The following is a 15,239-nucleotide window of genomic DNA, read 5'->3' as shown; positions in this document are numbered from 1 at the left end:
AAATCTTTATTCCACTTATCCCACTTTGTGGATTCTGTCATTCAAATTGATTTCTTATTCACTATTAAAGACATCCCTGCGATGAACTGGCAAAATGTCCAGGGTGAACCCTGCCTTTGCCTGTAAGTAGCTGGGATAGGCTCCAAGCAACCCCTGTGACCCTAGTGAGGATAAAGCAGGTTCAGAAAAGGAATGAATGAATGAATATTAAAGCCATGACACCAACTCACATAATGTGAAACATGATCAGGATCTAAACAGTTGACATTATTTCTCACTGTGTATTTGTTTCTCTTATCCTTATGGTTCATTTTCCACTGTATGGACTGTTTTACATAAACCTTGGATTCCTTTATACATCTATTACACAAACCAACTCCAGTATTAATTCACAGTCTCAAACATTTGACATATTGAAAATCAACATATCAATGACAGTCAATATTTGGAAAATTTCAAAAGTCAGGCCAAAGGGTTTTCAAGTGTGAGCATGTTATGTTATTGATATGAATGGGTTGTTTCGGTGTCTACTTCTGTTCTCATAAACATGTTATGTTTATAATCATTTACATGAAGGCATGATTGTGAATCACTTCAATTTTATTTTAGTATTAATTTTTGCACATAGGTTCTTTGCTTTTTTGTCAGAATTCAACTGAAGTTTCTGTGCTGAGAATGAGATTCTTCATCCTGTTGAAATCAGCAAATGTTGAAATAAGACATGTGCAGAAGGCATGAAGTTTTGTGACAAACCAGACAAATAACAGTTGGATCATATATGGGTCATGCTGATCAGGTAGGATTATGTTTACCAATATTCATTCAGTCACAAAACACTCCACATTCTAATGTTTTTTTTATACTATATGTATATGTGTATGTATATGTATGTATGTGTGTGTGTGTGTGTGTGTGTGTGTATCATTCTGACTCTTCAGGTCTTTTTTCATCACATGGGGTGACCTCAAACACTCAAATTACGTCCACCCATATTTGACTCAGTGCTAAAACATACATTTATCCTGCTTTACTCCTGTTTATCCCAATAGGTCAGATTAAAATGTATTAAAACAAAAAAAAAAAAAAAGAAAAGAAAAGGTTCTGAATCTTAACGAGTTCAATATCTTCAAATGTCTGTGGTCGACATGTGGAGCAGCTCCTGTGTCCAGACTTTATGAAAACCATTGAACGCATCAGAAGACGTGTCTGCTTTCCCAGCATCCTTTGCTCTTCCTGTTTTCCACCGCAGCAGCTGGAGCGAACAGAAGGAAAACATAATGCGATAGTTTGAACTTCACTCATTCAAGGGCTGTGATCTGTGACAGTTTGACAGACACCAGTACCATTCCTGCAGAGCTGAGGACAGTCGGACACAAACATGCAGTTCTCTCCCACCAACGGAGATTTCACATTCGTGTCTTCGGCTGAAGCTGAAGGTAAGCTAATGCTAATGCTAACAGGCTAAAGGCCTCGACAGCTGATTAACTTCTGTACCGGCTAAAGTTAATCTGCACAAATAACCGTCTAGAATATACACTCTATATTAACAACACTTGGCACAATTCCCGACACTCGGATAACTGACACAGCCTGTTTCAAATGTTCACATTCATTCACACGACTTATTTTAGACAGATGGAGCGAATGAAGCTAGCGAGTACCCGAAGGCTTTAAGCTAGGGGTGGAAGACCAGGAAGACCAGGGTTTATCTGATCTGAAGGAAGACCAGGGTTTATCTGATCTGAAGGAAGACCAGGGTTATCTGATCTGAAGGAAGACCAGGGTTTATCTGATCTGAAGGAAGACCTGAAGGAAGACCAGGGTTTATTCGATCTGAAGGAAGACCAGGAAGACCTGAAGGAAGACCAGGGTTTATCTGATCTGAAGGAAGACCAGGGTTTATCTGATCTGAAGGAAGACCTGAAGGAAGACCAGGGTTTATCTGATCTGAAGGAAGACCTGAAGGAAGACCAGGGTTTATTTGATCTGAAGGAAGACCTGAAGGAAGACCAGGGTTTATCTGATCTGAAGGAAGACCAGGGTTTATCTGATCTGAAGGAAGACCTGAAGGAAGACCAGGGTTTATCTGATCTGAAGGAAGACCAGGGTTTATCTGATCTGAAGGAAGACCAGGGTTTATCTGATCTGAAGGAAGAACAGGAAGACCTGAAGGAAGACCAGGGTTTATTTGATCTGAAGGAAGACCAGGAAGACCTGAAGGAAGACCAGGGTTTATCTGATCTGAAAGAAGACCTGAAGGAAGACCAGGAAGACCTGAAGGAAGACCAGGGTTTACCTGATCTGAAAGAAGACCAGGAAGACCTGAAGGAAGACCAGGGTTTATCTGATCTGAAAGAAGACCTGAAGGAAGACCAGGAAGACCTGAAGGAAGACCAGGAAGACCATGGTTTATCTGATCTGAAGGAAGACCAGGGTTGTGTGTGTTTCCAATGTGTATCATCTGTAAACTCAGCTGTTTAAACTTAGCTGTTTGAACTCAGTTGTTTAAACTCAGCTGTTCTAAACTCAGCTGTGCTAAACTCAGCTGTGCTAAACTCAGCTGTTCTAAACTCAGCTGTTCTAAACTCAGCTGTGCTAAACTCAGCTGTTCTAAACTCAGCTGTTCTAAAGTCAGCTGTTCTAAACTCACCTGTTCTAAACTCAGCTGTTTAAACTCAGCTGTTCTAAACTCAGCTGTTCTCCACAGAGCTCAGCGGTACGATCAGCACTCCTGACATTAAACTGAACATGGGCAGTGACGGAGGAAAAGACCCGTACGCCACCACTTTCCTGAGACAACGAGGCTACGGCTGGCTGCTGGAGGTGGAGGAGGACGACAGTGACGACAACAAACCCCTGCTGTCAGTGCCCCCCACTTTGACCCTGTCCTTCAGATGTCCTTCATGTGCTGTCAGTCCCCCCCCCCTTCATGAGCTGTCCTAACATCAGTGTATCTGTGTGTGAACAGGGAGGAGCTGGACATCGACCTCACAGACATCTATTATAAACTGCGTTGTGTGCTCATGCCCATGCCGTCTCTGGGTTACAATCGACAGGTGGTCCGAGATAATCCAGACTTCTGGGGTCCTCTGGCAGTGGTGCTGTTCTTCTCCATGATCTCCATCTACGGACAGTTCAGGGTGAGCAGCACACACACACACACACACACACACACAGGACTGGTATCAATGTAGCATTGAAAAAAACAGGACAACTGTTTACATTGTACACCCATGCGCATAGATCAAAGAGTTATCGATGTCTGTTAGTGTGTGACTCCTGACGTCATGTGTCTGTGTTCTGTGTGTGTGTGTGTGTGTGTGTGTGACGTGTATTGTTCTTCTCCTCAGGTTGTGTCTTGGATCATCACCATCTGGATTTTCGGATCTCTCACCATCTTCCTTCTGGCTCGGGTTCTGGGTGGTGAGGTCAGTCTTCCTCTGAGGTTCTTTAAATCACTCTGATGCAGTTGGAACACCGCCTGGTGTAAACACTGGGCTGTTTTTTTCAACACTGCCTGGTGTAAACACTGGGCTGTTTGTTTTTAACACTGCCTGGTGTAAACACTGAACTGTTTTTTTAGCACTGCCTGGTGTTAACACTGGGCTGTTTTTTAAACACTGCGTGGTGTAAACACTGGGCTGTTTTTTTAACACTACATGGTGTAAACACTGGACTATTTTTCTTAACACTGGGTTGTGTAAACACTGGACTATTTTTTAACACTGCGTGGTGTCAACACTGGCTGTTTCTTTAACACTGCGTGGTGTAAACAGTGGGCTGTTGTGTGCTTGTTGTTTCTGCAGGTGTCGTACGGTCAGGTCCTGGGTGTAATCGGATACTCCCTTCTTCCTCTCATCGTCATCGCTCCTTTACTCTTATTCATCGGGGGTTTTGAGCTGGTTTCAACACTAATTAAGTGAGTCCAAAAGCACTAAACCTTCTGCCACAACTGGACTGGCAACGGCACACCAACACTGAGGACACCGGTTACCTAGACGACCTTTGACCAGGCTCAGGACACCGGTTACCTAGGCGACCTCTGACCAGGTTCAGGACACCGGTTACCTAGGCGACCTCTGACCAGGTTCAGGACACCGGTTACCTAGGCGACCTCTGACCAGGTTCAGGACACCGGTTACCTAGACGACCTCTGACAAGGCTCAGGACACCGGTTACCTAGACGACCTCTGACCAGGTTCAGGACACCGGTTACCTAGACGACCTCTGACCAGGTTCAGGACACCGGTTACCTAGATGACCTCTGACCAGGTTCAGGACACCGGTTACCTAGACGACCTCTGACAAGGCTCAGGACACCGGTTACCTAGACGACCTCTGACCAGGTTCAGGACACCGGTTACAGACTAGAACTACATCTGCAAATGGACGTCCATCAGTCCTGGTGCATCTATAGCCTGTCCGTCCATGGGAGTGGATCTCTCCTTCACTGTGGTTCTCCCCGAGGTTTCTCCCTTTTCCCACTGGGTTTTGAGTTTTTCCTTGCCGAGAAGGAGGGTCTAAGGACGGGGGATGCCCTGGACACTACTCATTTTCTTGCTGTTATTTGACTGTTGTTTACTCCAACTGCCTCTGTAAAGCCCTTTGAGATAACCTTGTTGTGATATTGGGCTATACAAATAAAGTTGAATTGAATTGAATTGACCAGGTTCAGGACACCGGTTACCTAGACGACCTTTGACCAGGTTCAGGACACCGGTTACCTAGACGACCTCTGACAAGGCTCAGGACACCGGTTACCTAGACGACCTCTGACCAGGTTCAGGATGAGTGTGTCCAGCTGATCAAACATTAAAACAAGATGACTGACAGTAAAACTATGACATGAATGTATTTATTGTGTTTGATATTTCAGCTTTAATTCTAATTATTATTATTTATTGTGTATTTGGTCCATGATGACTTATTGAATGGATTTAATGTACCCCCTGGGCTTCTTCCAAGTACCCTTGGGGGTTTGTGGACCCCACTGTTGGAACCCTTGGGGGTATGTGGACCCCACTGTGGGAACCCCTGCTTTACAATATGCACTGTTTTTCCAGTTTCCTGAAAAGGAACCATTTTAGACATAAGTGGTTTCCACCCAACAACAGTGACCATATTCATGGTGTTCATATTGGTCTAATTTGACCTTTTGTTCATATTGGTCTAATTTGTCCGGTTCATACTGGTTTAATGTTCCCTGTTGTTCATATTGTCTAATTTTCCCTTCTGTTCATATTGGTTAATTTTCCTTGTGTTCTGCTTTTGTAAACAGCCTCGTATGAACCTGAGTGTGTGTTTGGAACTCTGATTACGTCCGCTGATTGGACGTCCGTCTTCCTCGTGTGACAGCTGCTGTGTCATTTGTGTTTCAGCTGTTCGGCGTGTTCTGGGCGGCGTACAGCGCTGCGTCACTGCTCGTCGGAGATGAATTCAAAACAAAGAAGCCTCTGCTGATCTATCCCATCTTCCTGTTGTATATCTACTTCCTGTCACTGTATACTGGAGTGTGAAAGTGGACCTTTTCCTGGACACACACTCGGACGCTTGGGGATCAAAAGTCAAACTACAGAACCTGGAGAAGTTTTTTTTTAAAGGGGTTTATTTCTTGTTTTCAGTCTGTCTGGTTCTAGACAGTAGGGGCTGATGGGATATCTGTGTGTCAGTGTGTAGAGTTTGTCCCTTCTGTCTTTGGTCAATAAACAGCGTCTGCGTTAGCAGCTGCACATGTGCAGTACAGTCCCAGTCCCAGGCCAGTCCCAGTCCCTGTAGTTCTGCATTTCCTGTGAATTCACGGTGAAGAAGACAGAGCCAAATGTGTATTTAGACAGTGATGCTGAAACACCGTTGGCACCATGAGAAGGACGCTGTTGAGCCAGGCACTGTCAAATGGATGGAGTTGGACAGAAGGTGGTGGATGGAGTGGATGAGAAAACGTTTGTTTACTGAATGTGGTGCCTTGTTTTCCCTCCCTTTAGCTGTTGTCAAGCTTTTGATATTCGACATAATCAACTGATCAATATTTGGAGTAAATGAAGAGCACTACCTGTCACTTCCTCTGGTGTTTTGAGTCTTTACTGTATCCAAGGATTTTAAACTGGGGGTGGGGGTGGGGGTCAGTAGGGGCTTGTTTTCAGGACTGGCTCTAGAGAACCCCCACTCATATGTCAGGGGGTTTTCAGGCTGCTCTGGGGGGGGGGGGGGGGGGGGGGGTTCACATAAGGCTGAGGTACTGTTCCACTGCTCTACAGTTTTTTAGAAATGATCTGCTTCAGATGAAATGTGTGAAATGAAACATATTTGAATCAGATTAATTGGAAAACAAATGACCAAAGTACTGGTTGCCTCCTCCAAGGAAGTTATGTTTTTGCCAGCGTTGGTTTGTTTGTGGGGGGGGTGGGGGGGTGGGGGGGGGCACTGATCGGCCTTAGCGGAGGTCTGCGCTCTCCGAGTGCTTCTAGTTATTATGATATTATTATGTTTGGTGTTAAAAACCCTAGTTATTTACTTTAATATTTTGTTTTCAATACCATTTATTTATTTTGTCCTTTTTTATATGTATTTTTTTCTTTCTTTAATTATATCCCTGCATATATTTCTTAATTTTTCTATTTATATTTTCTTCTTTCTCTTTATGGCCCCAGAATTATTTTTTATATTTTATTTTCATTGACATTTTATTCATTTATTGCCATTTTTTAAAAATTCATCTTCATATTTACCTAATGACACAAATGTTAAAAGGACATGCAGAAATGCAAAATGTGAGATGCAGGAATAATAAGCTTGGAGAAATAAATGGAGGAAGAAAATGCAAGATGGGGAAGAGTGGAGAGGTAAAAATGAATTTAAAAATGTCAATAAATGAATAAAATGTCAGATTAAAATAAAATATAGAAATAAATAATTCTGGGGCCATAAAAAGATAAAGAAAATGTAAAAATAGAAAAAAAAGAAAAATTCTGGGATAAAATTAAAGAAGGAAATAAAATATATATAAAGGACAAAATAAACTAGACTTCCATACATTTCTTGAAGGAAATGTAACCCGTGTGCTTGCCTCTTGCCGGATCGGTGGACTTGTGCGATGTAAAAGCAAGAAATATCTGCCATTCACTTCCTATGTGAATGTGTGTGTCAGTGTTTGTGGACTGACGTCACCACAGACTTTCTGTAGACCTGTATTCAGATGAGAAGCCCCTCCCACAGTCTGTGTCAGTCCTGTTAAAACAGTGTTTCAAAAGGCTCCTTTAACTGAATAGTTCCATGTGTTTGTGTATGTGATCCCAGGTAAACTCATTCATTTCATAGAGAGAATTTATGGGAAGTTTTTCCAGCCTAATTATATTTATATGTTTTTATATTTATTTTTTATTGCATTCAATTATTTATTATTTAGATTTATTTTTAATTTTACTGTACCTGTATTAGTGTACCTTTTTTTTGTGGAGCCTTAATTATCTTAATTGCAGCTGTGACACACAGACCACATGTGCCGTTACCATGACAACGAGCAGTGCAGGCACTGAGGAGACACAGACACAAGCACTGAAACACTGTGTAAAAGGTCCCGAACAGCTGCTAATTATGGAAAAGCCGTAAAGTGTAGGTGAAAACTAACATAATCATGAGCGGTAGACAGACCTGGGGAACACACAGATGTTTTTTTTGTCCATACTGTGAGAAATGACCAAGTTATGTCAGTGTAAAAACAGTCATCTCACCAGGAGCACAGCCATCTGTTTAGCACTGATTGTATTGATTTGAATTGGAGCTGAGGAGGGATCTGCCTCTAAACTACTGCCTGCCATTTCACTTTAGAAAGAGCTAGGTCTTCAAACATGGGTTCATTTGAATCCCGGGAACTGTGGCTACATTTGTGGAATAGATCATTCACCTCCTATTTATCGTTTGGCCAGGAGGGTGAGTTGTTCAGAAAATTTTCAGGTGAATTTTGGCTGCTCCTCCACTCTAGGGGATGACATCACCCACTCTAACAGATCAGATTTTCACTAAACCCAGGGGTTTTTGAAGACTCACCTATCGAAAACCATAAACCCCATCCTCATACCACAGACATTTTTGGAGAGATGACAAAAATGCCTGCGTTTTAAAGTTTAAATGAAGTCTGTAAGTAAAAGTATGGCGAAGCAGTAGTGGTCAGAAAACACAACTTTTTTGTCGTTCCCATTGAAAATGAATTTTTTTCTTTTTTTTTGCATTTTTGTGTGAAAACCGTAAGTGATATCGTTACCATGACACAGATACTCTTTGGGCCAAACAGAACATTTGTGCGTTGACAGAATAATTTTAGCTTGAATTGTTTGGGAATGGTAGCCACTTGAAAATTGCCCAATTCATTTCAGATGGACAAATTTGACGCAATTTTAACGAAATCTTTGCATCGGAATGTCAAGCCATATACATAGCACGGCTTTCGAAATCAGGCTGCACATTTTTGTGATAACGTGTTGGTCTATCTCAAACGGTCTGGGGTGCTTTTTTTTTTTTTCAGAGTTTTTTGTATAATAATAAAAAATAAGTCATAATAACTAGACTTCCATACATTTCCTGAAGGAAATGTAACCCATGTGCTTGCCTCTTGCCGGATCGGTGGACTTGTGCGATGTTAAAGCAAGAAATATCTGCCATTCACTTCCTATGTGAATGTGTGTGTCAGTGTTTGTGGACTGACGTCACCACAGACTTTCTGTAGACCTGTATTCAGATGAGAAGCCCCTCCCACAGTCTGTGTCAGTCCTGTTAAAGCAGTGTTTCAATAGGCTCCTTTAATTGAATAGTTCCATGTGTTTGTGTATGTGATCCCAGGTGAACTCATTCATTTCATAGAGAGAATTTATGGGAAGTTTTTCAGCTTAATTATATTTATATGTTTTAATATTTATTCTTATTGCATTCATTATTTATTACTTAGATTTATTTTTAATTGTACTGTATCTGTATTAGTGTAAGCTTCTATATTCAACAGCTTGAATAAAATAGTTTTCTTCACAACACCAACTTCATAATTGGTACATATATCAATTAGACCTAATCCTTTTCTCAGATATAATTTGTTTTCTGGTAGACCTTGTCAGACATTTGCTATAAGCAGCAAAATACAGACTCAACACGTTTTTTTTTTTTTTTTTCCATTTTTAGGGGCATGTATATGAGAGAATATAATTTTTGTCATAGATATAACATGTTTTTCTGACAGTACTATAACTTGTCTTATATATTAAAAAGAATCAGACATCTGGTGTCATTAAATCTGGAGCTATAGAGAGCCAAAAGTGCTACCATGGACAAATGCGCATTCCAGGAAGCCATGTTTGGCCATCCAAAAATCTGCAAATATGTCACATACAAAGCTCTCCATATGTGTACCTAGCCTTATTATATCCAGGAATTAGGTATGAAAATTTGAACCATTTAGTATGAATGGTTCAAAAGTTATTATCCCTCTAACTATGGATGTTTGATTGTAACACTTAAAATATGGGGCCATGCCCCTTTTTTGTAGGCTTAATATCTCCAAAACTAACAGAGATATTGGCCTCAAATTTTGCACAGTACTTATTAGTTACAAGGGCATCAACATAAAAAATTATGAAGCAAATCTGAGATGGTGAGTCAGGAGCCTTCCGGTGATTTGGCACGGAATTACCCTTATCTAAGTATCTGTAATAATACAGTGATTTGTTATTCCATTTGTTTATCTAAGTATCTCTAATAATACAGCGGTTTCTTATTCCATTTGTTTAGAGCTGCTGTTTCCCTAAAGTCCATACAGATATCAGCAGCAGCTGGAGCACATGTTCGACCCATAGCAGGACCCTGGATTTGGAAGGAATACTCCTCATTAAAAAAAAAAACAAACTCATTTCTTGTTAGGTTGATTTCTAACAATTGCAGTAGTTCCTTATTTAGTCTCTTTTTATTAATTATTTTTGGAACTATTACCTTGACTGTTTGAATTCCTTCTTTAATGTCTATATTTGTATATAGACTGTCTACATCAACAGTAAATAATATGCTTTCTACTGGAATTTGTAGTTCCTTAATTTTATCAATGAAATCATAAGTGTCTTTAACATAACTGTTCTGTAGTTTAGTCAAGGCATTCATAAAATAATCCATAAATTGTGTGTCTCTATAGGTGTGGCTGCTGCAGTCTGATCCTATTGGATGTCCCGGGGGAATTGGGTGGGGTTTGTTCCATGGACTGGGATCTGTATGGATTATAGAAGGAAGTCAAACTTTCTGGCTCTAGGTTCACAGTCTCCAATAAGGTAAAGAAGTTGTTTTTATTGATGAACTTTTTTTCATTTACTTTATTATAAAATTGCTGTCACTAAGTCCAGAGTTTCCATAAATGTAGGTTTTTGTAGTTTAGAGTAATCTGTTACATTCTGTAACTGTCTATTACCCTCCCAGATGTACTGCTTCTGTCTATAATTACTGGAACACTTCCCTTATCCGCTGCTTTTATGATCATATCCACATTGGATTGATGTTCCTGTACAGCATTAATTTCCTCTAATGTCATCTTAGATTATGGTTCAGTAATTTGGAAGGAACTGTGAAAGTAGTCTGTATCCAAATGGACTATTTTTGGAACAAATTCAGGTAAGGAGACATCAGGAAGGACCCAAGTGGATGAAGGCATGAAAGGTCACATGTCAGACTAATGGAAAGTTGGCAGTAGATTGGCAGATTCGGACTTTGGCTGTCAATAGTGAACAAACGAAAGGAGCACAAAGCACATAAGGTACCTTGTTGTAATCTTGGTTATGCTGGCAACATACTACTACATCATTTTAGCCCAAATGAGCTGCATTTCCTTATCAATCAATCAATCAATCTTTATTTATAAAGCGCTTTTCATGCACAGATGCAACACAAAGTGCTTTACAGAATTAAAAACAATTACACAATAAAAACAGAATTAAAATTACAAAGAAAACCCCTCCCTCCCACCCTCCATACTAGACACGCACACACACACACACATACACACGCCCACACACTTACACACGCACACACATGCACACGCACACAACAGGGAGACATGGCATGGCACTGAGGATCAAGGAAACGCCACCTTTGGGGCCGTCCACACTGGGAGGAGCCACAGGCGGTGCCATCGGGGGGACCGGCACCCAGGCCCCCCGACTCCGACAGACAGGTGGACCCCCACATCGAAGGGAGGACCCCCAGCCAGCCGGGCCAAAGGGACCCAAGGACAGCACCCCCACTAGCAGAGCAGACACAGCTCCCAGTGTGGAGGACTCCCCCTGAGGAAACACTGGCAATAAAAAACCAAAGACTAAAAGCATAACATAGGACTAAGAATAAATAGAATAAAATAAATACAGTACCTAGAGTAAAATACGTAAGATTATAAATAAAATAGAATAGATATAGTATTAGTGATAAATAAAACAAAATAAGAACAAGAAGAGTTTAAAAAATTAGTTAAAAGCCTTATTAAAAGGTGTGTCTTTAATCTTCTTTTAAAAATACCAACAGTCTGTGCAGTCCTGAGGCTTTCCGGCAGGCTGTTCCACAGGTGGGGGCCATAGTGGCTAAATGCTGCCTCACCGTGGGTTTTTGTTCTGGGTTTTGGTATGGTTAAAAGGCCAGTGCCGGAGGACCTCAGGGTCCGCGAGGGTTGATATGGTAAAAGCAGATCAGATAAATAGGAGGGCGCAAGGCCGTTAAGACATTTAAAAACCAGCAAGAGAATCTTAAAATCGATCCTGAAGCGTACGGGGAGCCAATGCAGCGACTCTAAAACCGGTGTAATGTGCTCCCGCCCTCTGGTCCTTGTCAGCACGCGTGCGGCTGAGTTTTGTAATAATTGGAGATTTAAAGTACTATTTTTGGGAAGACCAGAGAGCAGGGCATTACAGTAATCTAAGCGACAGGAAATAAAAGCATGCATTAGCACCTCCGTACTGGCCTGAGAGAGAAACGGGCGGACTCTGGCTATGTTCTTAAGGTGATAAAAACCTGTTTTTGTTATGTTTTTGATGTGTGGGATAAAATTCAGCTCAGAGTCAAAAATCACGCCCAGATTTTTTACTGATTGTGTTGGTTTAAGATCTTTTAGTTTTGGTAAAAGTTTCTCTCTCTGGCCTTCAGGACCTATAACTAAAACCTCAGTTTTGTCCTGGTTGAGCTGTAGGAAATTTTCTGCCATCCATGACTTGATGTCTACAATGCAGTTAAAAAGGGCATCAATTGGCCCTGTGTCATCAGGAGACACGGCGATGTATAGCTGTGTATCATCAGCATAACTATGGAAGCTGATGCCGTGTCTCCTGATGACGTCCCCAAGGGGAAGCATGTACAGATTAAAAAGAAGTGGACCTAAAATTGAACCTTGGGGAACCCCACATCCAATTTCATGTGTTCTTGAGGAACATGTATCCATACTTACATAAAAGCATCGGTCTGTGAGATAAGAACAATACCAGTTAAAAACAGTACCGGAGAAGCCGACTAGGTGTCTGAGTCTATTTAATAAAACGTGATGGTCTACCGTATCAAAAGCGGCGCTTAGGTCCAGTAGAACCAACACTGTGAGCTTTTTATTATCAAAATTCCACCTGATGTCGTTTAAAATCTTTAAGAGTGCTGTCTCGGTACTGTGGTTCTTCCTAAAACCAGACTGATGTTTCTCTAAAATGTTATTTCTGATTAAAAAGTCATTAACTTGGTTAAAAACCAGTTTTTCTAAAATTTTACTTAAAAACGGTAAGTTGGATACAGGTCGGTAATTATTAGGAATGTTGGGGTCTGAGTTGCTCTTCTTCAGAAGGGGCTTCACCACCGCCGTTTTAAAGGCGGTGGGGAAGACACCCGTCTGAAGAGAGCAATTCATGATGTTTAAAATCTGTTCCTCAAAGAAGCCATAAAATGTCTTTAAAAGTGATGTAGGAATTGGATCTAAAAGGCAGGTTGTTGGGTTGACTTGGGAGAAAACTCGACCAAGTGTCCTCGCATCAACCAGGGCAAAACTCTCCAGTGTTTCCTCAGGCAAGGACAACAGTCCAGGTGTGTTAACAGACAAAACTTTCTGGGATAAAAGGCTGGATCTGATGTCCTTGATTTTAGTTCTGAAGTGGTCTGCAAAGTTTTCACAAATATCGTCTGTTGGTGTCTTAATATCTTTATTAAAATCAGTGCCTGTTAAAATATTAAAAGTGGAGAAGAGGAACCGGGGGTTGTCTCTATGGTTGGTGATGAGTTGTGAGAAATGGGAAATTCGTGCCTTTTTCACTGCGTTATTGTAGGTTTGGAGTTGTTGACGTAAAATCTCGTAATGCACGGTCAGTTTGCTCTTTCTCCATCTTCTCTCAGCACTCCTGCATTCTCTTTTCAGTTTATTGATTTCACCGTTCTTTCTCCATGGGGGTGTAGGTTTTCTATTTATTGTTTTAGTTATTAGTGGAGCCACTGAGTCCAGAGTTGACTTCAGTGTACTGTTAAAATGATCAACGATAAAATCACAGGACGCAGGTAAAATTTTAGCAGGAGTTCTTTGTAAAATCTCAATAAAATTTGCAGCCCCTTCAGAAGTTAGATAGCGCCTCCTCACTGTTCTCACCGGGGCCTCCTCCTGGTTAAAACTGCTGATGTTAAAAAATACACAGTAGTGGTCGGACACAGCCAGGTCGACAACAGAGGACACACTGATGGACAGGCCATGGGTTATGACCAGGTCCAGAGTGTGTCCTCTGTTGTGAGTTGGCTGTGTGACGTGCTGCTTAAAATCAAGACAACTTAAAAGGTTTAGAAACTCTCTGGATATTGGATCCGAGGAATCATCAACGTGTAAATTAAAATCACCAGTTATTAAAATCCTGCTATAAGAAATGTGAATGATTGATAAAAGGTCAGAGAATTAGCTGATAAAAGAACTAGAGTGATGGGGTGGTCTGTATATAGTGATGCAAAGAATCGGAGGGCTGCTAAAAGTAAAGGCATGGTGCTCAAATGACTTATAACTGTTAAAAGACACTCCATTTGAGGTCAGTGTGTCATTTGTAATTGAGGCAGTCCCGCCTCCTCTTCTACCCTCTCTAGTAGAAAATAAAAAATTAAAATTTGGTGGGCAGGCCTCGGTGAGTACAACAGATGCGTCAATGCCAAGCCATGTCTCAGTTAAAAGAAGACAGTCTAACTTATTATCTAAAATCACATCATTCATTAAAAAAGTTCTATTTAAAAGAGAACACACATTAAAAAGTGTCACATTGATGGTGACAGGTGGCTTGTTGGAGGTGGGTTGTGGGTGTTTTGTGAGTGGTCTGAGGTTATGAAGGTTCACAGACTGAGTATGGCGGTGTCTGATGTGTTGATGTAGTGTAACGATCACCGGAATGGATGAGGTGTTGGTGTGAATATGAGGTCCAAGTCCGGTATTGTGTGTATGGTGGTCAGAGGTGGAACTGAGTGAATAGGAGCATGGACCCGGGGGACATCAATCGGTGTGGGACCGGGCAGCTGGTGCGGGTGTGGGGATAATTACATGTTTAACGCCGTATGCCAGGTTGGCAGAGAGCATGCGGGCACCTGCCCTGTTTAGGTGACGCCCGTCCGGCCCAAAGAGGTGTCGTCTCTCCCAGAAAACATCAAAGTTGTTGATGAAGCCGACGTGGTGGGAGTTGCAGGCAGAGGAGAGCCAGGTGTTGAGGCTGAGCAGACGGCTGAAGCTGCCTATCCCTCTGCCGCAGGTGGGGGTGGGGCCGGAGATAAAAACAGTCACCTGGGACTGTGAGATGGAGTTAAAAAGGTCTCTAAAATCCTGTTTTAAAAGTTCGGACTGTTGCCTGGCGATGTCGTTTGTGCCTGCATGGATAATAATCCTTTTCGTCTGCGGGTGGGAGCTCAGGATGTCCGGCATTTTCCCGGCCACGTCGGTAATGGTGGCTCCGGGGAACGACATAGTTAACGCCCCCCTCATGCGGACGTGCCTCACAATGGAGTCCCCGATGACCAGGGTTGTGGGAGCGTCTGCTCGGTCCACAGGGGAGCAAGCCAGCTCAGCCAGCCCGCCGTCCACACCAGGACTCCGGGTATGATCCCTCGCCGGGCGGGGAAAACGGGAGTGCCAGCGCACCGCGTCCCTCACGAGCCGCTTGCGTTGGGATGAGGACTGGGTCGGCGCCGGCAGGCGGCTCCCTGTTGGACACCCACCTGCTGGAGGGCAGTTAGCAGCGAGT

At 42.2% G+C, this 15,239-nt stretch overlaps 1 protein-coding gene across 1 annotated transcript; it reads left to right on the top strand.

Moving 5' to 3' along the window:
- Nucleotides 1–1,223: 1,223 nt before the first annotated feature.
- LOC115434210 (protein YIPF4-like) lies at nt 1,224–6,059 on the top strand. The gene is made up of 6 exons (XM_030156018.1): nt 1,224–1,436; nt 2,708–2,861; nt 2,969–3,140; nt 3,351–3,428; nt 3,807–3,923; nt 5,379–6,059. Exons 1-5 carry the CDS (start codon nt 1,379–1,381, stop codon nt 3,921–3,923), a joined length of 579 nt encoding a protein of 192 aa, XP_030011878.1. The 5' UTR covers nt 1,224–1,378; the 3' UTR covers nt 5,379–6,059.
- Nucleotides 6,060–15,239: the final 9,180 nt, after the last annotated feature.

This window comes from Sphaeramia orbicularis, chromosome 15, assembly GCF_902148855.1.
Source record: "Sphaeramia orbicularis chromosome 15, fSphaOr1.1, whole genome shotgun sequence".
NCBI classification, from domain to species: domain Eukaryota; kingdom Metazoa; phylum Chordata; class Actinopteri; order Kurtiformes; family Apogonidae; genus Sphaeramia; species Sphaeramia orbicularis.
The sequence above is the reverse complement of the archived record's forward strand: the minus strand, read 5'-3'. Positions and strand labels throughout refer to the sequence as shown.

Excerpts from the sequence above, each read along its gene's own strand:
- LOC115434210 (XM_030156018.1), top strand. The coding sequence starts at position 1,379 with ATGCAGTTCTCTCCCACCAACGGAGATTTCACATTCGTGTCTTCGGCT. Across the intron at positions 1,437-2,707 it reads GTCTTCGGCTGAAGCTGAAG|AGCTCAGCGGTACGATCAGC; the intron begins GTAAGCTAATGC and ends TGTTCTCCACAG. Across the intron at positions 2,862-2,968 it reads GACGACAACAAACCCCTGCT|GGAGGAGCTGGACATCGACC; the intron begins GTCAGTGCCCCC and ends GTGTGTGAACAG.